General features: G+C 42.6%; 2 protein-coding genes across 7 annotated transcripts in view; one reads left to right on the forward strand and one right to left on the reverse strand.

Moving 5' to 3' along the window:
• GALK2 (galactokinase 2) overlaps positions 1-22,557 on the forward strand; it is an 82,624-nt gene that overhangs the window by 37,526 nt on the left and 22,541 nt on the right. For 3 of the 4 annotated variants that reach the window (XM_073303964.1, XM_073303966.1, XM_073303967.1), the window contains 3 exons: positions 5,469-5,567; positions 8,588-8,740; positions 17,159-17,369. In XM_073303964.1, coding sequence (XP_073160065.1) covers positions 5,469-5,567; positions 8,588-8,740; positions 17,159-17,369 — 463 coding nt within the window. The remainder of the gene's footprint in view (positions 1-5,468; positions 5,568-8,587; positions 8,741-17,158; positions 17,370-22,557) is intronic. The other variant, XM_073303965.1, reaches the window with a different exon arrangement.
• The window catches only part of FAM227B (family with sequence similarity 227 member B), a 211,676-nt gene that overhangs the window by 1,261 nt on the left and 187,858 nt on the right, over positions 1-22,557 (reverse strand). The window lies entirely within an intron of this gene.

A 22,557-nucleotide genomic window follows, 5' to 3' on the forward strand; every position in this document is an offset into this window, starting at 1 on the left:
AAAGAATTAGGCATGGAAAGTTCAAATTCACATGTTACATGAAGCCACTTTTGCTTCTGGGATTTTAAAGCAGTTTTCCTGGTCCTTTTGTGCATTGATGTTATTATTTTTCTATGTCTTTTTGTGTTACATATATTACCATCACCTCTGAAAAGCTTTAAACCTGCCCCAGAAACAACTAGTTGAGACAGCACTGCTGAGAAGGAGCACAGTGGTGGGAGGGAATCACAAACCTGAAAGTTCTAATTCCACTTCTGGGGCTGATTTATGTGACATGTCACAAACATCTTTGCCTCAGTTTACCTGTCTGTAAATTAGGAATAATTCCTGCCTTACAGGGGTACTGTGAGAATTGATTAGTTAATGTTTGTAAAGTTCTTTGGCATTTTGTCATACACGACATCTTCATTTATCAGATACTTAATTTGGGGGATAGGAACTGTGCTAACAGTTGTGGGTCTTGAATGTGTGGGAACCATTCCTGTATTGTGGTTTGGCTCAGAAGTGGTGAACCCATAGGAGAGAAATGGAAGGGCCAGCGACTGCTCAAGCTATAGGCAAACTAGGTGGCTGCCTAGGCCCTCAGCTTCTACCTAGGATGCCAGGAGTGGCTGGCTAAAGCTAAATGGCACTGTTACCTCATGCATGCGCAAGGAGATTTTCTGTGTCACACACATCTGGCTTTTTTCCCCCCTGCAGAACTGTTATTTTTAGAAGCCCTCTTATCTCCGAGATCCTAATTTTCCTCAGCTTGCCTGTTTTTAATAATAATAGTTTGCATATCTATAGCATTTCCCATCTGAGGATCTCAAAGCACTGTGCAAACAGTAATGCATTCTGACGCATGAGGTAGGGTTCTCACTCTGGATCACAGAAGTCAAATATAGAGCTGGAGACCTGGGCTCTCAGCTCACTGTTTGAGTCACAAGACCATCCCTCTTTTCTAAATATAAAATCTCTGCACGCCATGGAACTCTGTGTCTCCCTATCTCTTGTTCAGCTTCCAGGATTCCAGTCACACTTCCCTGAATTTTGTTTTACCGAAAAGCAAATGTTTGGCTGGTTGCTTCCGTAATGAGTAAAAACTGCTTTTTTGCACAAATGACTACTTCACCCGCTCTAGTCCCATCCCTCTGCTACCACAAGTAGAAGGCCAGTCTGGGTAGGCCTGAGCCTGTTTAAATTAGAAACCAAGTCATTCAGGGTAGCCTTAGGCTGTCTTTTGGAGAGGGTTCTTCAACCCCTGCCAGGTCCTCCTTGGTGGTCCTGCCATTCCTGGCTGAGTTTAAAAAAGAAAAAAAACCTTGCTCAAGGCTCCAGCAGTGCTGTATGTCCAGCACACGCAGCTGGACAACTGGCAGGCTGGGGCAAAGCAAGAACCAATGCTTAGCAAGGCATGGATCACTGGAACATATGAAGGGACTGGGGTGGCAGTGTGCTAATTGTTAACATTCCACAGCTGCAAGCCCTCCCCCCCCCCCCCATTTTTTAAAAGTGTAAACAAGGCTCACAAAGTTGACTGGTAGAGGATCTGTGCAGAAGGCGATGACTTGTATCCAGACAAAGCAAAGGGAGAATTGCCTAGTCTGAGTTTTGCTATGCTTCCTCCCAAAATCTGCAAATGAAACACAGTCATTTCTCTGCCTGCCATGCCTGAGAGCAAAATATACAGCACAAGTACCTCAAGAGCTGCATTTTAGGCTACATTATTAGAAACATGTGTGCGCAAATCTGTACCTAGATATTTCAGGGCACAAAATCTTGATCTTACACAGACATCAGATTTTCAAATGGGACGGTTGTGTGCATCTAAACTGTGGAGAGATTTCCACTGCTGCCCAGCTGATGCATTGCTTGGACCCCAGTCCAATATTCCTTACAAGTAGCTGCAAAAACAAGCGAGGAGGTATTGCTGCCTTGGGAGAGGAGGAGAAGGGAGGGAGCAGTATAGCTGTGTGGCTCACCCTGGTGATGGGGAGCACATGGATGTTTGAGAATATACACCGTTCCAGCTGCAGAGAAGAGTGAGCACCTACAAGCTGCATTGTGTGTGTGCGTGCATGTGTCTGCTGGGGGTCTGTGTGTGTCTTTTTTACTATGCAAATACTTCATTGGTTATTTTAAGAGAAAAAAGGGCATCATTAATATTGGGTGGACTGTTACATGGTAAGGTTTCATTCACAAATTATTTCTAATTTTTTGTGGGGAGTGGGAGAACATGGACTTCGGTTAAGGCCTGACATTCCTGATACATTTAAAGTTAAAACAACAAACAAACAAACAAAACCCCCAAACAGCGAGGGACACTTCTGTTTGTGTGGTCTTTTTTTTAATACTTCATCAAGAAGAAAAGGAGGCACAATCCCTATTTGTTATTCATCTTTCAAATATATGAAGGGACACCAGGTAAAATTTTGCTTGTGGCCTGGCTGTTTGCTATTTGCTGCGCAGGGGATTTAGCTGTCTGATTCCCATTAGTGATCAATTACCCCTATAAGATCCTGGGCATCCATGGCAAAGCAGACCCCTTTGTCTTTAGATTGGTGTAAGTGGGTCTGTTTACACTGTGGCACCAATATGGTGCTCTGAGGACAATCTGAACTCTCCTTGATGTTTGCCTCAAAGGGCTCCTATCTGCTCAGTTTTAGAGTAGTTTGGTGATGGGTTTTTGAGAACTCCTTATCAACCTGAAGTTTATTGAGCGTTTTACATAAGTAGCACTGTGGGCCAAGTAAATCAACCTTTAGTGCTTTACAAGCCACTCAGTCTGATTGCATAGCTCTGAGCACGTACTTTACAGCTTTGTCTGTTTCCAGTGGCTTTATGTAAATTGAGTGAATGAGCAGACAGACACACATACCTCCCTCAACGTATGGTGATTTACTGCCTTTATCTGCTACCTTTTACAGTTGTGTGGTACAGATGGTTAATGTCCCCACTCTGCTGCTTATCTTCTTTCAGGTCCCTGCTGGGGGATCTGAATCTGACTTTGCTCCTGGTTTGAAGATCATGCTGCTGCTTTGCTACAGTCTTTTTTCTTTTCCTTTCTTCCCTGTTGCAAGTATGATGCTGACTACCCTGTGCTTGATGGAATGAGCTGGTATGGGCATGTGATGCACAAGGCCATGAAAGCTTTCCCCTTTACTCCTTGTTATAAAATGTTCTTAGAGCATTTCCCAAGGTGCCTCAGGGGCTGGAGTAATGTCTTTGCTGTGAAGTGTCTTTTACAGCAGTGATAACATGAAAACTCTCCCCTTCTAAAGCACCATGTCACCTACAGGTGTCAAAACACGCTAAGACATTGATGAAGCCTCACACAAACACTCCGGTGTTTACAGGTTACAGAAATTGTAGATTAGGGTGTCATGTCAGAGAGTTTCAGAGTAGCAGCCATGTTAGTCTGTATCCGCAAAAAGAACAGGAGTACTTGTGGCACCGTAGAGACTAATACATTTATCTGAGCATAAGCTTTTGTGGGCTACAGCCCACTTCATCGGATGCATGCAGTGGAAAATACAGTGGGGAGATTTTATATACACAGAGAACATGAAACAATGGGTGTTACCATACACACTGAAAAAAGAGTGATCAGGTAAGGTGAGCTATTACGGGCAGGAGAGCGGGGGCGGGGGAAGAGAGGAGGAACCTTTTGTAGTGATAATCAAGGTGGGCCATTTCTAGCAGTTGACAAGAACGTGTGAGGAACAGTGTGTGTGTGTGGGAATAACATGGGGAAATAGTTTTACTTTGTGTAATGACCCATCCACTCCCAGTCTTTATTCAAGCCTAAGTTAATTGTATCCAGTTTGCAAATTAATTCCAGTTCAGCCATCCCTCGTTGGAGTCTGCTTTTGAAGTTTTTTTGTTGAAGAATTGCCACTTTTGGGTCTGTAATCGAGTGACCAGAGAGATTGAAGTGTTCTCTGACAGACCTAAAAGTGGCAATTCTTCAACCAAAAAAACTTCAAAAACAGACTCCAGCGAGGGACTGCTGAATTGGAATTACTTTGCAAACTGGATACAATTAACTTAGGCTTGAATAAAGACTGGGAGTGATGTGTCATTACACAAAGTAAAACTATTTCCCCGTGTATCCCTCCCCCCCGCATTCCTGTCAACTGCTGGAAATGGTCCACCTTGATTATCACTACAAGAGGTTCCCCCCTGCTCTCCTGCTGGTAGTAGCTCACCTTACCTCATCACTCTTGTTACAGTGTGTAATGTAACAACCATTGTTTCACGTTCTCTGTGTATGTAAAATCTCCTCGCTGTATTTTCCACAGTATGCATCCGATGAAGTGAGCTGTAGCTCACGAAAGCTTATGCTCAAATAAATTGGTTAGTCTCCAAGGTGCCACAAGTACTCCTTTTCTTTATGTCAGAGAGTGGAACACAGACTAGACAGCACGTTCCCTAGGGAATGGAGAGGAGCCACTGACAGACTGGCACTGGGAAGGCCTGAGTCCCATATTTATTTATTTATTTACTTACTTACTTAAAGAACGTTACAGCTGAGGACATTAACAGGCTCCTGAACAGTCATGGAACTGCTACACACAGCTGCCCAAAACACACTGGGCTGATATCTGGGTTTGGATGCACACATAGTGCTCCCATTGACTTCACTGGGAGCCACACACACACCAAAGGGCAGAATTTGGCCCTTTAACCATTTGTTCATTTTTGGTTTGTAAAATGAGATCATCATACATTTCGAAGGACTAGACTGTGGCATTGCCAGCTGCCCTGTGCATAGGGCAGCGCTTAGAAGGAACTGTGCCTCTGAGACGGGCAGTGATGCTACTTGTCAGATAAGGCAGTCTCAGGGTAAGAATGTCAGAGCCAGACCCTAGATGATTTATTGTGGGGACCTGATCATGCATTCTTTACTAAGGCTGAAGTCCCATCGATGTTATTGGGAATTTTGCCCACGGGAGCACTGGAGGATCAGGTCCCTAATTAGGGAAAACTCTGTGAGTGTTCTTGAAAATGCAAAAGTAATAAATCTCATGAGTTCAGCTTCAAATCGGTAATTTCTAGTTATGAAACCGACACATTACAAATAGTAAGGTGAATTATCTGGATTACGTAAATTACCAGGGAGCATACTTTGTATTCCGTCAGTATTGCAGCACAATTTCAGACAGAGGTGTGGAAATGGGATGGGGGAGGAAATGGAAGGAGGACTGGTGCTAGAATGGAGACTCTGATAAATGTCCAGTGCCATCCTCTACAGTGGAGTCAGAGAGATTGTGGCATGGTTCAGAGCAAAAGGAGAAAGACTATATGATGATACCATCTTACAGTGAGAATGGGTCAGACTTGCATGGCATCCAAAGCACAGTCCATTGATAAGGAATGTGTGGGGAAGGGTGATCTCAGAGGTATCTTACTGTCCTCCTCAGTCGGTCACTGTATGTGATGCATCCTTTATCTTGACTCAAGCTTTACTTCCAACGTTTCCTTAGGTGGAACTTGCAGAAATTTGCACCAAGACCGAACGGTACGTTGGCACGGAGGGAGGAGGCATGGACCAGTCCATATCATTCCTAGCAGAAGAAGGAACTGTACGTAGGTAGCTCTTTTAATGTAAACTAACAACACATTACAACTGTAAATATTAAAGATACAGGAAACAGATAACCTTGGCAAAACAGTCACGGATTATGCACAAATGAAGATGTGAGTATATATGAGCCTCATTGTATATAAGAAGTACCACTATTCAGAACATGAGAGGCTTGTAGGACTAAGAAGATGAGAGTGAGATGAAAAGAGAATAGAAAGGCTATATGGGAGAGGAAGAGATATGAAAAAAAGGAGTAATAGACTCCATGTTGGTCAGCTGATACTCCAGGTTCAGTGGTGTAATTCCTACATTATGAAGTCTAAATGGCTGGTATTCCCTATCACAAGAATTCATTATTGGAACTTCTAGTGACGGACTCATTCTAGTAAAGCTGCCAGATTCGCTCATAGCTACAATGGGGAATTATAAAAAATGTTCAGACGTTAATTTCATAAAATGTCAGTGTTTAAGAAAGATACCTTCAACACCTGAATCAAACGTGAGAAACCGATGAATGGGCACTGCTATACACGACCTGCTGAGCAATTCACAAGTGCTGCAAAAATACCATTTACAGTGGGATCTGCCTATTATCTAAAAAGGTGTGTGGGGCTTTGGGCGGTCAAACCTAAAACTCACAAAAATATGTTTATTGGGAAATGAGTGCAGCCATTCATGAGAAACCTGTACATTGGCCATCTGTTGTAAAATGCTTACCATTTTACTTGTGACTTCATCTCTCCACAGCATGTGTAATAGGGGTTTAGCTCCATATCATGGCGTTTTCTTGTATTTGCCACTTATATGGAAAATGTGCTCATCCTTTGAATACACTGAATATTCTCAAGTCCACAATGAGTGCATTCTGAACGCCCAAACATTGCCACTTTTCTCGGTCTCCATCCAGTCTACACGACAGCTTCTACTTTTGGTAGCACCTGTGCAGCTGCACCAGTGCTGAAAGAAGTTACAAATTTTCTTGACATACAGTCACCTTGGCTTTGTCTAAGTGGAAATGTTTTATATGGCTCAGAAGTGGTAAGGGTTTCTTACTCAAAGTGGTGAGCACAGTAATGGGTACGTACGCAGAGTGAGAGGACTTTTAAAGGGAAGTAAGTCTCTCCCTTGATATTTGCAAAATAATCCATAACTAGGGTGACCAGATGTCCCAGTTTTATAGGGACAGTCCCAATTTTGGGGTCTTTTTCTTATATAGGCTATGACCCTCCCAGCCCCTGTCCCGATTTTTCACATTTGCTGTCTGGTCACCCTATCCATAACCCCACTGGGTTAATACAATGATGGCTTGGATACATGGCTTGGAAGCAGATTGGCATGTGGCCACCTGTTTGTTTAGCACTGTAGCTGTTCATGGAACCATGCAGGAAATGAAGAGCACCAAAACCAGTAACAGGTCCCTGCTCTATAGAGCTGCAGTCTGCTCTAAGTGGATCCCTGGCAAGGTATGCAATATACAACCTACCCCAATGAAGATAAGATCTAGGTGTGCATTTCATCTCTTCATGACATCACAGCCTGAAGGTTTTAGTTACTGGGATTTATAGCCCAGTTCACCCAAAGGGCACAAAATGCTGTACCCATGTTATACCTCACCACAAGCCTATGAGGCAGGGAAATATTTTATTCCAGTTCTGTTGCCGGAGAAAGTGAGGCAATAATTGGCTGAGTGAAGCAAGGCCCTACACCCTACTCGCTGGCATTTCTCTGTTTGTCTGTAAGGCAATAACTTTTTAACCCATAGCCAATCAGTTCCAAAATTTCACAGACTGTTCTAGGCATCAGTGGGCAGAACCCTACTGCTTTTGGTGACAGTTGGGCTGCGACTCCCTCTCCCTGATACCTAGCCATGGGGTCTTTACGTCATTAGTGCCCTCCACCCCTGGTCTGGAAGCACTAGCACCTGTATCCTGTAAGAAAGGGATTTTGAAACACTGGTAGGCTAAAACAGAAACAGTCACAAGGGAACACAGATCCCCTGGCATGGTGGGAGGATGAACTGGGGTGTACACAGAACACCAGGCATGGAGGGGGAGACTGGGGGACCCTGGTATGGGAGCAGAGGGGAATGGGGTACACACAGTGCCCCTGGTAGGAGGGATGTGGAGTGTTGCAGGAAGTCCCTGAACTAGCGGGGGATGAGAGGGTGGCACAGGGGGACCTTGTGAGCTGTAATGGAGGGAGGCAAGAAGCCCCTGGTGTGCTCAGCGAGCTCAGTCTACAGAAGCATGTGAAACTGTCTCGTTGTTAGGAGAGTCATTTTGCACGATATCACCCTGATCCTACAATGCATGGGCAGATTGCGGATTCTGATGGGGGGCCCTGCAGGTACAAAAGCTTTCTCCCACGCCACACACTGTAGGACTGGAGCCTGAATGTGCTATATCAAAAAGAGCTGGCTGCTCATTTTTTTCTAGCCATTTGATTGGCATTGCAGGCTCCCTCCAGCAGAGCAGTCTGGATGTTTTATTGAAATGTAGTCCACTGATTAAATATCTACTCTGTAGTTATTGGGGCTAGACCTGGATCAAGACTTAGAACACCCTGGAAAGGTGGGGGTGGGGTGTTCAGGCATAAGGCTTTGTTTAGGCCCAACTCTCATATTTAGGGTTCAGTTCTCCCTATGCCCTCGTTGCCACTCCCACCCCAGCTGGATTTCAGTTTCCCCAAATGCCATCTGGTATCTTCTTCTTAAAAGAAAGTTATTTTGAAAAGTGTTGCCTACAAATAGGTTCTGTGAAACTCTGAAAACACAAGGACATTTAATGGAGAAGCCATAAATTCCAGCTCCCAGGAAGAGGCTTCAGGTTTTCTTGTAACTTGACCATTGGGGCTAAATAGCTTTTCTCACTGTTTCATGTCAATTTCCTTGATTAACCATCTGTGGGTTCTTGAGAGGAAAAAAAAAATTTGCAAAAGTAAATGCATGTGATTTATTGAGCTAACTCTGTTGCTGGTTGCTAGTAAATTTAAACTGACCATTCATTTTTCTTTTAATAGGCTAAGCTGATAGAGTTCAGTCCTCTGAGGGCAACTGATGTGAGACTTCCAAGTGGAGCAGCTTTTGTTATTGCTAACAGTTGTGTCGAAATGAATAAAGCAGCAACTTCTCATTACAATATTAGGGTGATGGAGTGTCGTCTGGCTACAAAGGTACTGTATGGCTTTTGTCAAACTCTAATGAAACCTTCATCCAAGTATGTGCTTTCCTCCACCCCTGACCAGTCACAGCTTTACTTTAACACCAGGTCAGGTGCTGCTTTAACTGACATTTTTATCTTCTCAGGGCCAGACCCTTCTACCCTGTTGCAAGGCAAACTCCCACGGAGTTCAATGGAAGTGTGAAGTGTCTGGGATCAGACCCTTATTGTTTGTTGTAGGGTCTGTGGTTTAGCACTATTGAGTTTATTGGTTATTAGGCATGGATGGAGAGAACAAATTAATTCCTTTTCAGCAAAAATATTTTCAGTTAATGCAAGTAGAGGGCTTCTAATTAAACCTTGATAATGAAAAGCCAGTGGAAAAAAACAAGTGTATTCAAACGGTAGTTATGTGTGTACACGAATAGATGTGTATTTACTGGGATAAGCAGAAAGTAATAGCCAAGGATATAATGTAGAAACATTCAAATGCTATTGGAAGTGTTGATTAGAAATAGATACTTATATTGAGTTTAGAGATGGGCCTGAACCAAAACTGCAGAGTTGGATGTGGACTGGGATGCCAATTCACAGGTTGAACCAATCTCTAAAATAGGTTGAATCTGAAGCACTCCAAGCCTTGGGAAAGTTCAAATTTAGATCAGGATTGAAAAACCCAAGTGTTTGGGAACATTCAGATTTGAAATTTGGATTCAGTTGGTTATAAAAATAAAAGGGACTTTTCTTTTCTCAGTTACACTGGCATAAGTGTGGAGTAGCCCAGCTGATTCAAAGGACATACTCCCAGTTTACATGTTATAAGTGAGTAAAATTTGGATCAGAGAATTCAGCTGAGAGTTTACATAACTATGTTGTGGAACTCATTGCCACTGAATGTTGTGAGGCCAACAACTAAGCGAGATTTAAAGAGGGGATGGGACATTCATAGGATAGCCAGAGTTGTAACAGTTAATGCTGAAAAAGAGTTTTGGAAGGGATATAAAACCTCATACTCATCCCTCTGCAAGTTGTAAGAGAAAAGGAGCCCACTGAACCTGAGTGAACATACACCATATTATGGCTTTTGGCGTAGCTTTTCAAAAGAGAATCTACTGCTCACTGAAACTTTTTAAGTGTCCTATATGGGTCAATAGTGGAAAGCATACTAAGGTTGTAGTTGGAAAATACCATGTTGTGTGTGTGTGTGTGTATTTAAGAGATACGTAATAATGCCAGTGGTCATGGCCAATTTCTTTTGCCATTGATTCTCATGGACTTCAGTGCAACCAGGGTTAGGACCTCTCTGTGAATAGCTCCTGGCAGGAATGACAAACCTTGTACTTGGGGTAAACAACAGCTCAACTAACTTGGGTAGTCCTCATTTCTTTTGGCAGCTAATGCAAATAAAAGTCCAGGAATCTTTATACTCTATTTTAACAGACCATTTGTAAGACCTTCTTAAGGGTTGTTTCATAAAGCAGGGTAGGTGAACTGCACCAGCTTTTAAAATTACTTTGATTAGTTGCTCTGTGTTGTAAACTGCAGAGGGAGGGAGGGAAAGATGGATGTTACACCACCTGTTAGAGATGACACAATCCCTGAAAAGGTACGTTTCACAGCTGTGCAATTTTAAGGAAACTAACAATTTACATCTGCCCACTTTTAAGCACATGTTGCCAAGATGGATAGTTGCATGCACAATAAAAAATTTGTTGAGACAGAAAAAACCTGTTTTCTTTAGGAACAGGTCATAGAGGGGTGAAGGTGGGCAGATGAGGGGAGGGAGGGTTGTCTTTTAGGTACTATTAACACAGCAGAACTAATAAGCTAACAGATGTATGAAACAACATCTTAAGCCTCACAACACAGCTTTTTAGGTCATTCTTATTGATGGATGTCTTGATGGTAGTATTTGTCCTTCATTCCTGTAGCTCTCATCTCATTTTCCTTACTCTTCCCCTTGCAGACATTTACACTATGGGCAGAAATACCAGCATAACATATTCCTAATTGCTTTGGTTGGCAGAGGATATAATGAATCCTTGATTACCACTCTGTACATGCTGTCTTTCCTTCTCCTTTCTCCAGCATTCATTCATTTCCTTTCTATTCAGATTTTTATACTGTGCTCACCACCATAGTCCCTGGATGCTTTCCAGGAGTACATTAAGCAACATGACGAAAATCTGTCACGTTTATTCACTCATCCTCTCTCCAAAGGGAAAGGTGTGTGCAGTAGAGTGTTTTGGCTTGGATTTTATATAAAATAGAAATAAATATCTACATGTGTGTATGTAAACCCCTCCATAGAGCTATGTTGGTTAGAGAAGGAAGGCCAAAGAAATGCATCTTGTATTTAGAGCATATGGTGGGTGAGGTTTGTGATGGTGCTTAATTTCTGTGGGAGTTCATTCCACAAAGTTTTGGGCCAGCCCACGAGAAAGTTTTATCTCCTGGACACATGATCTTTATCATTATTGTAGGAGTTCAATTGTGCCAGAGGAGCAAAATTGTCTACCATAGTCTTCAGCCCAGAGCCTATTTAATACAGTCTCATGGTGCCCTGCAATAGATTATGTTTGGCCAGGACATCATTTGACTCTTATTCTTTTGTGTACAATGGAGGTCAAACACCTACCTCCAACAAATAGAAGACAACAGAACCATGTTTAATTGAACGGTTGACTTTATCATAAAAAAAAAATTTAATCAAATTGCCAGATACTGAATTTCTGTTTCAGACATTCCTGAAAAATGGGAGAGATTTTCAGACTTCTAGTGTTAACCAGTAATCCAGTAATGAGTGCCCTGTTCGGGACAGCTAGGGCCTGACTTTCAGAGAAGCCGAGCATAATCACAACTCCAACTGAAGTCAATGGTTGGTAAACGCCTCTGAACAATAACCTCGCAGCTGTATGACCATTGCGTACCATTGGTAGGGGCAGAGCAATATTGCTTGCTCCTTCCTCTGAAGCATCCCTGGAGCTTCATCAGGTGCTCCTAGGCATGCTCTTTGGCTACAGGAAGTTCAGGGATGGGGAATGACATTGCACCTGCATGGGCCAGACTGGAAGACAGGGGCTGAATGTGGTGCAGACTTGGTGGGGCCAGCAACTGCAGCAGGGATGACTTTGCAGGGCTTAGTGGTGATGCCTGGGATCTCCCCTACTTCCCTGCACTGGGCTCAGCAGCTGCTATGCTTGGGAGCCACTCTTTGTGGGTGACTCAGTTTTGTTTCCTTATTCTGGGCAGGAGTTTTGCTGGAGAATAAGCTTTGGATACCCACTGTTAGCAAAAATGTAGGTCTCTACTCCTTTGTACTATACTTCAGGTTACTCTATCTATAAAATGGGGTTAATAATGCCTACTTACCTATCTACCTGAATGGGTGCTGTAAAGTTTAATCAGTTAATGTTTGTGAAGTACTGAAAGACCCTCAGATGTTACTATAGGACTGCAAAGTACTAGGATAGTATTATTATGATGTAAGGCTAAGTATACCAATACTCACTATGAATCTGTTTATATTTGTCCCATCATTGACTGGGATATACTTTTTCACATTTACTTATAGTGTAATCTTAGAAATCGATAGGTCATGTTATTGGAGTGGGTAGTGATAGATGAAACTTGGAAAGAGCAGGAAAGGCGGCTACTGAAGACACTTCAAAGACCCTTAAGCAGAATCTCAACTCATGCGGCATAAATATTGATCACTTTGAAGACAGAGCCAAGGACAGACCCGAATGTAGAGCAACTATCAATAAATGTTGTAAACAGTTTGAGAAAACACAGATGTGAAAAAGTGATTGAAAAAAGGGCCAAGCGTCATGCCAAGTCTTCAGTGGGTGCCTACACATTTCTGTAGGACATGTGTTTGTGACCTCGCGCCTTACAGACTGGATCATACAGCTACAGGGGAAAAAAAAACCCACCACCAAGATGTTGTGATGTCATCATCAGATACGACAGATGGCCATACATTTATAGTGTTCCAGTGAGACTGTAGTATTAAGCAATAAGGGCCAGAAGAAGAGGGTGTATCCTGGCAGTTAAGAAGTAGCTTGAGGATGCCTCACGTCCTTATTCCATCTGATCAGTAACTGTCAGGAAACACCAAACTATGGGGTCAGTATTCTTGTAAATTCAATAGATGGATTTTCCCCTATTTCTTTTTTGGGTCTGGTGTCCATTGTATTTTGAGTTAATGGGGTGGGATTTTTTCTTTTAAAAAAGGTCAGAAACTGTGTTGTGCTAAGTTTAGAATGATCACAAAAATACCAGCTGCTAATGTTTTGCAGTGATCAGTTTCTTTTCAGTATGTTTAGTCTGTAGAGTATCTAAATAGCAAGCTCATTTCAAATGCAGCCTCTCTCTTCAAGGAATTGGGAAGGATGTGGTAATGTGCCAGTGGCATAAAATATAGTGCATTATTTATTCAGATAATAGAAAGCATTGTGTTGGTTTTTTTAAGTGATTACACCTGTTTAATTTCAAGTAATGAGGGCTACAAGATGCTGTTCATTAGTGTAATATAATTCTTTACATTCCTTCAGTACCATTAAGCTGAAGATCTCAAATCACTTTTACAGACAACTATTCAAGATATGAAAGATGAAAATTAAAAAAAAAGTTAAATATGTGAAGAAAACATTACCCACTGCAACAGTGACTCACCGGCTGGCACCCTGCCTTCTGGCTGAATGTAGCATTGTAGGATTTTTCTCTCTGTTTCTCTGCTGACCGGCCATTCATCTTGTGATTTGGACTTCCAGCTGGATCACGTTTAGCCTCATCCATTGAGGCCAGTAAACCAGACGGTAACTCAGCAGTTCCACAACTTCAAATCGTCAGGCCACTAGTCCTTCCAGCCTTTGTGCTTGGGGTCTCCTCATGCTAGCCTCCTCAGTAAGACAGCCCAGTCCTTCTCTCTACCCTGGGTTTTGCCTTGTCAGGCCTCTTCCTTCTCTCCTAAGATACCTCCTACATCAGACCACCTTCTCCTCAAAAGGCTCACATGTTCAGCAGGGACTGCCCTGGGGCCAGCTCCCAACATGACAAAGGAAAGAAAACAAAACTAAAGGAAATAAAGAGCAGTACTCAACCCCCTGTCCACAAGGGCCCTCCAACCAACTGTACCGATGCTCCACGCTCATAGGAAAGCTAGGCTCGCTGCTTTGCTTCTCTCTGGGAGAAGAGATGAGAGGTCTGTCTACCTCCCTGTGAGCTGGGCTGCTCCCTTTTGAAGCTCCTCCTCCAAGTCCACCATACTTCACAGGCGTGATGGGGTGGGGCTGCTCCTTAACCCCTTCCTGTCTAGTGCAGACTTTGTATGTCCCATAACACCCCCATTTTATAGGTGAGGAAACTGAGATACAGGCAGATTAATGTTGTGGAGCTCTGGGTGCTCAGCATCTTTGAAACCAGGCAAAGGTGACTTCTCCAGCATCTCAAAAACAGTGCCAGAGCCAGGACATTGCCTTACTCTCAGGCCCCTGCTTTAGGTACTAGACAGGGCCACTCCTTTCTGTGTCTGTGAACGTACATGTCTGTATTTTAAATGGCTTCAGAGTCATGTGGTCTGTTTTCCTGCTCTAGTATGCGCCACATCAACTTTGGAAAGGCAGTAGGGGGCACCAAAAGTAGTTAATTTTTGTAGACTGCAATAAAGCAAAAACTGAAAAGGCCTGTGTACAATAATGCTTGAGGAGAAGCAGGACATTGAGAAGCTGCAGCAAGTAGCTGGGCAGCAGCTCAGTCATGGTGCAAACCAGCAGTATCCTGCTATAACAAATCTGTGTGAGGAAAAAGTATCCACCAGTTCTTGGAAAAGTCACAGCTCTCCTAGAGGCCTCAATTACACAATGCAAATACTTAACTTTCAGCATGTGCTTAAGTCCCGCAAACCTGAAAGTTAGCCCCACTGAAGTGTTTTGCTGAAGAGAGAGGATTTGCTGAATTGAGACCTTAATGGTTTCAAACAAACTTAAAACCAATATTTATTGAAAAGAAGAGACCCTGATGGGGAAAATCCTGGCCCCACTCAGTCAGCACACTTGAGAGCAGAACACATTCTCAGTTTAATATGACAAACTCCCGTTTAAATGTCTCAAGAAAAATCTGCATTGTTCAGGTAGGACTGAGGCTCCCTTTTAAAATGAATATTAATAGAATGTTGTAATTATAAAAAAAAATATGATACACTAGCAAGCTTGCATTTAAGGGTCCAGCACCAACCCTACCATGCCATTCATTTCTCCTCCAAGGCTCTTCTAAGAAAGTTAGGATTATAACAGCCTCAGATACTTGGATTCATTAAATACCACCAGTCAGGCTGAGCTGTCAATATTAGATCAAAGACAAATAACATAGTCTTTCTGGGATTTTCCAGTGCTACTGTGCTGGGGAATGTGTACAAACAAATGCCTGAAGTTACCTTTATCAAGTGAGTAATAGTTGGAGGAGGTAGTCTGTGTGGAAAAGGAAGGATCATTGATTTGACTGGACATATGCAATGTCAATAAGTGTTTTAGACTAGTGTTTTAAGAAAAGAAATGCTTAATTTTTTTGTGCTGTGATTGACAGAAATCTTCCTGTTCTGGAACTACATTGGTGTATGAACATATTGGCTAGTGTAAAAGAGCTGGACTCACCCTTGTGGCACCTCCTGCTGGTCATTGGGAATTAGCTCTTTCCCAGCCTGGAGTATCCCCTGCAGGCCAGTGATTGGCACAGCTCTGGCCCCCCCGTGTCCCTCACAGACCCTGGTGCCCCTTTCTCTAGGGTTCTGCCTCCTGACAGTACCTCGACACTCTGCCTCTGGGTCTCCCCTTCCTGGGGAACCCCCAACCCACTATCCCCACTGTCAAGGTTCCTCCCCCACTCTGAACTCTAGGGTACAGATGTGGGGACCTGCATGAAAAACCTCCTAAACTTATCTTTACCAGCTTAGGTCAAAACTTCCCCAAGGTACAAAATATTACACCCGTTATCCTTGGACTGGCCGCTACTACCACCAAACTAATACTGGTTACTGGGGAAGAGCTGTTTGGACGCGTCCTTCCCCCCAAAATACTTCCCAAAACCTTGCACCCCACTTCCTGGACAAGGTTTGGTAAAAAGCCTCACCAATTTGCCTAGGTGACTACAGACCCAGACCCTTGGATCTTAAGAACAATGAACAATCCTCCCAACACTTGCACCCCCCTTTTCCTGGGAAATGTTGGATAAAAAGCCTCACCAATTTGCATAGGTGACCACAGACCCAAACCCTTGGATCTGAGAACAATGAAAAAGCATTCAGTGTTTTACAAGAAGACTTTTAATAAAAAATAGAAGTAAATAGAAATAAAGAAATCCCCCCTGTAAAATCAGGATGGTAGATATCTTACAGGGTAATTAGATTCAAAAACATAGAGAACCCCTCTAGGCAAAACCTTAAGTTACAAAAAAGATACACAGACAGAAATAGTTATTCTATTCAGCACAATTCTTTTCTCAGCCATTTAAAGAAATCATAATCTAACACATACCTAGCTAGATTACTTACTAAAAGTTCTAAGACTCCATTCCTGTTCTGTCCCTGGCCAAGACGACTACAGACAGACACAGACCCTTTGTTTTTCTCCCTCCTCCCAGCTTTTGAAAGTATCTTGTCTCCTCATTGGTCATTTTGGTCAGGTGCCAGCGAGGTTACCTTTAGCTTCTTAACCCTTTACAGGTGAGAGGAGCTTTCCCCTGGCCAGGAGGGATTTCAAAGGGGTTTACCCTTCCCTTTATATTTATGACACCCACCTTGCCTCAGTCTGGGCTATTGCCAGTCATCACCAAGCCCCCACTCCCTGAGGCAGACTGCAGTGTAAAGGCCACTCATCATAGGCAAGGGGGTTCAGATCTGCAGCCTTCCAGTAGCTCTATGGGCCTTTGGACCAGGACCTACAGCCTAGGGAAGATGTCAGCTTCAAGCACCCCCACTCAGCCTACTCCTTGCACTGCACTGCACTGCACTGCACTGCACTGCACTGCACTGCACTGCACTGCACTGCACTGCACTGCACTGCACTGCACTGCACTGCACTGCACTGCACTCTCAGTGTCCAGACAGGCAGGCCCTGCTCTCTCCTAGCCTGGAGAGAAACTCCTTAGGTCACTGGCTCACAGCCTTTTTATACAGGCCAGCAGGGGTCTGACTGGGGTGTGGCCCAGCTGCGGCTGCTTCCCCAATCAGCCAGCCACAGCCCTCTCCAGGGCTGCTTTTAACCCCTTCTGTTTTAGGAGCGGGGTAGCCACTCGGCTACAGCTAGTTGCTGTGTAAGGATAGATGGCTTTTGCTGGGGAGGAAAAAAATCAGTTTTAAGATCTGTTTGCTTTATGAAATATTTCTTGTCAATTTCAAACTACAGGGTAGTATTGTCTGTTTTTCACATTATAGCTTCTCTTGAAGTCAAAAGGCCTAGAATGGAAAAAAATGCTGAAGCTCCAAGATGTGCAGGCCAAGCTAGGAGTTAGCCTGAAGGAAATGCTGACCATTGTTGAGGAGGTATTTCACCCGGAGCCTTACAGCGTAGAGGAAATTTGTACATGCCTGGGAATTAGCCTTGAGGAGCTCCGCACTCAGATCCTCAGTCAAAACACGCAAGATGGTGAGTCTACATCAGATGGTGTTTTTCATTTTAAAAAGCTTATATTATGTAAAATGTCTATGTGCTAATAAATAAAGGACATGGAAATCTTGCTAAAAGAGTTCAGCAGGACCCTGTGGGAGGTTTTCTAGGGTGAAAGAACTGATATTATGATATAAGCCCCATTTGTTCCCATCTTTATACTGAAATAGAGAAATGAATTTAAACATAGTTCCAGCAAAACCAGTTTGTAAAACACTCTGAGTGGCTGTTGTGGACAGAACCAAGCCATCTTAGAATCATGGCTTAGGAAGTATCTACATTACACAACTTTTTAAATGCATAGCTCTAACAAAACCAAACCATATTAGCAATCACTTCACTGGAGTCTTGTTGAAACCAATTTTAAACACCATTCCCTAACTCACATTAAAGATTAAGAGCTTCTCTACATGGTGGGGTAATATGCTCTATGGGGGGGATGATTTCTAAAGTACACTAGTGTGTTGCAAATTAATTTGTCCGCATACACAAAAAATAGCAGTGTGGCCATTGCAACTCAGCCTGAAGCTTCGGCTCAAGGGTAGGAGGTCAGGTGGGCTTAAGAGCTGCAACGTCCATACTGCTATTTTTGGCATGCTAGCTTGAACCCTGCTTGCCTGAGTCCATCTCCTGGGCCTGGGAAGCTCGTTCTTAGCTGCAGCATAGACATACTCTTAAGGTTTCCTAGTGCACTTTAGCGGAGTTCTGTTTCAAATAGCACAACATTAAGGCGCACCGGCAGGATCTACACCAACCAGGTAATGCGCAACCCATTCGTGCGGTTTAGAAATCACACCCCATGGAGCAGATTACCCCAGCAGGGATACAAGCCCTTATATAGATGGGGCCAACATTTCTGATTTCAAAGTGAAACAAAATATAATCAAAACCCATGAAAACTTGTACATGCTTAAGGAAACTTGCCTTGGGTAGCATGTGGTCTAAATCCTCTTCTTTGAAAGAGGGCATTTGTTTTTTGCCCCCTGCTTTAAGTAACTATTGATGGAAGAAATCAATGTAATGCAATATATTTGCTTACCCTCTCTCCCGTGTATTTCTACTTGTTATTAGACCATATAGTTATGGGTGCAGACCCAAAGAGACCAGTTCTGTAATGTGGACTCTATGTATGTTGAAATCAAACAATTTTCTTGAATGTAAATATGGAATTACTAAAAGCTGGTTTAAGAACAAAAGCTAGAAAAAATGATCCCAGTCTATCTGTGGTGGCTTTCTGAGCTCTAGGAGCCAGGTTTCTGAGTTCTTTACACCAGTGCGACTGAGTAGAATCTTGGGTTATACGTTTAAAGAAACCCATACTTCTGACTAAGCTACGTCATTTCCATAGTGTGGCAGCAGTCCCGCTGCCTCCTCCAGAGCTTAATTGCGTCATTGCCAATCCTTCCCAAAACCTGTTCTCCCGGATATTCTTTTTTCAGTAAGCTGTATCTGGGGCCATTGCAAACACAAGAGAGCGCAATGATGACACATCTTTGTTGCCACGTCTTTGCTCCTCTGCAGTGACACCAGGGGACCCAGAACTGTTCTAGCATGGGAAGTCTCAAATGCATAAAGCTGGGTAGAAATACGTCTGTGTCACCTGCTTGATGTCTCTAGGGGTCAGAGTTGTCCCGCTGTGGCTAGGGAGCTTTGGGTACGTTCTGGTAAATTGTAGGTGATGCCTTCTTAGAATATGTGAGGAAAAAGGCACAGAATGTAATGTGCCTGTCACTGAACGCACACAATCCTGGGGGGCCAAGAGCCAAGCCTGCCTGAAACACTCTCCTGTGACTATTTCAACCCTTCTCTTCCTGCCACCAGCTCACACACTTCTTCCTTTTCTCCACTCGTCCCCAGCATCGTTCTCCCATGCGGGGGGCCACAGTGCCCCCCCAGACTTCTTATTACCCTGGCTGGCTCTGGAACACCCCACATACACAGAGGTGGGAGCAGATGGGGCAGAGCTAGCTTTGCCAGTTTTATGCCATCCCAGGATTCTCCTGACTTAAGGAGAATGCTAAGCTACCTTGTTAGGACAGCTGTCTACCCCTTTGCAATGCTGGAGAGATGCCAGTATGGAATCGGAGACCAGGATCTGGCCCTACTTCTCGATAGCAGGTTATACAATACCTGTGTGCATTATATGTAAAATATATTGAAGTGTGTATATCTATAACACATATATTACATGAACTATGTGCTCTTAGATATTCATTCTTCCTTCCCTTTCCTACCCCACACACTTCCATTTTCATGGGAAGCCATTGGGGTTCTCAGTTTCCTATACTATCCCCTCCCCCGATCTCCCCCCCCATATGAAACAGTATAAGAACAGTCACTCTCAGATATGATTGTAGTGCATATCTCTGGTTTTAAAAGCTAACTTTTAAGGCTCAGTAGAGTTGAATTGTTTATACAGATTGTTATTTTGACTTAAAAAACAAAACCGTCTGGATGAAAATTTTTGACATAAAAGCAAAAGAAGAAAGTCCACTGAAATGTTATACTATAGCTCTGTCTAGTGTTTGCAGATGTTCGCTGAACAAAATCTCTTAAAATTTGCATGACCATGATCTTGTTTGATAAAGCCAATTAAAATGGGTTGTGCAGAAGTCTGCTTGCATTTGTACAAGATAAAACTAAACAGATTCCTGTAAAATTAGATACAAAGAGAAATAAGACAGACACAGAGTGAAGAAATCAAATCAACTGTTTGTTATACACCAAACAAATTACACTTTATGTTGGTTTTGGAAAGCTACAGCCTCTTCAGAAAAAATATTTTTGCTTTTGTTTGCTGAATTTTACACTGTATCCTAATGACAGAGCCTGGTTTCTTGCTATGAGAGAAGAAAATACTGATAAACAACCCAGGCTTTGTCATTATGATACTATGAAAAACACAGCAAACGAACGAAAGCAAAAATGTTGTTGAGAATTTAGTTAAATTATTTGCTGGATTCTGGTTTTTCCTTTATAGCTGAACGTAGATTTGTGGCAGTTTCTACTTCTGCCGTCTCTCAAAGACTAGTGCTGTTCATTAGTAATGATCTGTGCTTATATTGCATCCTGTGTAAGAACCTGAAAGTGTTTTACAGATATTAATTAGTCTCAGAACTCCTCGCCCCAGTTGCTTATGGGTTAGGAGAGGAGAAATGAAACGTTGGATTTGTGACTCAAAGCTTCACCCCCCACATCTTCATCACACTGGATGAAGCCAGGGATAACAGTACAGAAGAGGGACACTGCAGATTCCAGCTGGGCTATTTGCTTTTAGCCAATCAGAAAGGAATAATGCAAACACACTTCTCACTTTACAGTACTGTCTATTATCATACACATTTCACTCTTTCTTTCCCTTCTATTCATATTAAAAATTCCCATTCTTTCCAATTTGACCTCTCCTTGTCTTTTTAGCGAGGCTTCTTAACCAATTGCATGACCCCTCTCTGCACTGTTAAACGGTCTTGTTAAATAGAATAGTTGCAGTTGAATTTGCACAGATATACATAAACCTGTTAGAAGCTGAATTTTTTGAGACCTGTAGCACACTTTCCTTAACTAATGGGCAAATGCGAGGTGGGACCAAACCAAAACCAGGGATCATAATACAGCTAAGCTCCATATGCAAACTTTGTAGGTAGCTGTTGAGCCAGATCCTGGCTTCTGCTCCAGTCTCTTTGCTCTCTTTATTTGGCACCACAAAGACCCTGAAAAACCATCTTGACCGGGTAACTGAGGATTCCTCCCCCACTGGAGAATCTCTGGGTGTCTGCACCACATCACCCCACTTCCCTTAGGATTAGAGGGGTATAGCAATTGCTTCCAGCCACCTTTGACTCTCCTCACCCTTCACAGCTGTTTGGGCAAAATCAAAATCCTGGGGCTGAAACCCCCGAAGTTAGGAGAAGGTTGGATCTGATCTACACTTTGTACCTTGGTACCCTCTCTAGAACAAATAGTAATTATTATTAATTATTCACTTTCTAAAATGCAGTTCACTATAGTTTCAGCTTGGATTTGATTGCTTCATAAAGTATTTAGGCTGCAGGGGTGGTGGAAAGGTTGTGTATTTATAAATCCCACCACAGCAGAATAGTCTTCTATAAAATGTCTTTTTTGCCATAAAATGTTTTTCTCTTTTAAAAGGGATAGTCTTAAACCAGTTTTTCCTTTTTACATATAAAACAGTAATCTAATTTTGACATTTAAACCTGGGAACAGAATCACCATGGGAGCTAAAACCATCCGTTTAGTCTGTGGGTTTGGCTAGTTAACCCCCACTCAGAAAACTAACGTTAAATTCAGGAAAAATATTGCTACTGAAAAAATAAGCCTCAAACCACAATGCAATTTGAATGAGTGGGGTTGTATAGTCTTTCCCTCACACTGCGAAGTAGTCCAAAAGAGTGGTGAGCTCAGTGCAGGAACTCATTGTAACTTTTTTTTTTTTTCCCGGCACAGAAAGGCATATTTGGAAGTGGACTTTTAAACATACTGCCACATATGCTCTCTTTATCAGGCTCTAGCCTGAGTTTTGTCACAAGGAGCATGCGCCAGCAGAGTGGGGTAGCAGAGTGCACCCGTAACTTCTAAGGAAGAGTAAGATAGAGTAATAATGGAGTGGTTGGTCTACTTTAGCAACAAAAAGCACTTTTAGAGGGCAGGCATTTCTGTGGTAAAAAAAAAATCATTAAACCAGTAGGTGCCATAATCTTTAAAATGCAATTGCTCTGTTTTCAGAGGACCAGATTGTGAGTAGTTACTATGGGCTGTCAAGCGATTAAAAAAAGTAATCAGGATTAATTGCACTTTTAAACAGTAATAGAATACCATTTATTTAAATATGTTTGGATGTTTTCTACATTTTCAAATATATTGATTTCAGTTACAACACAGAATACAAAGTGTACAGTGCTCACTTTACATTTATTTTCATTACTAATATGTGCATTGGTAAAAAAACAAAAGAAATAGTATTTTTCAATTCACCTAATACAAGCGCTGTAGCGCAATCTCTTTATCATGAAAGTTGAACTTACAAATGTAGAATTATGTACAAAAAGTAACTGCATTCAAAAATAAAATATAAAACTTTAGAACCTACAAGTCCACTCAGGCCTACTTCAGTCAATTGCTCAGACAAACAAGCTGGATTACAATTTGC

The sequence above is a fragment of the Lepidochelys kempii genome, chromosome 10 (assembly GCF_965140265.1).
Source record: "Lepidochelys kempii isolate rLepKem1 chromosome 10, rLepKem1.hap2, whole genome shotgun sequence".
NCBI lineage: Eukaryota > Metazoa > Chordata > Testudines > Cheloniidae > Lepidochelys > Lepidochelys kempii.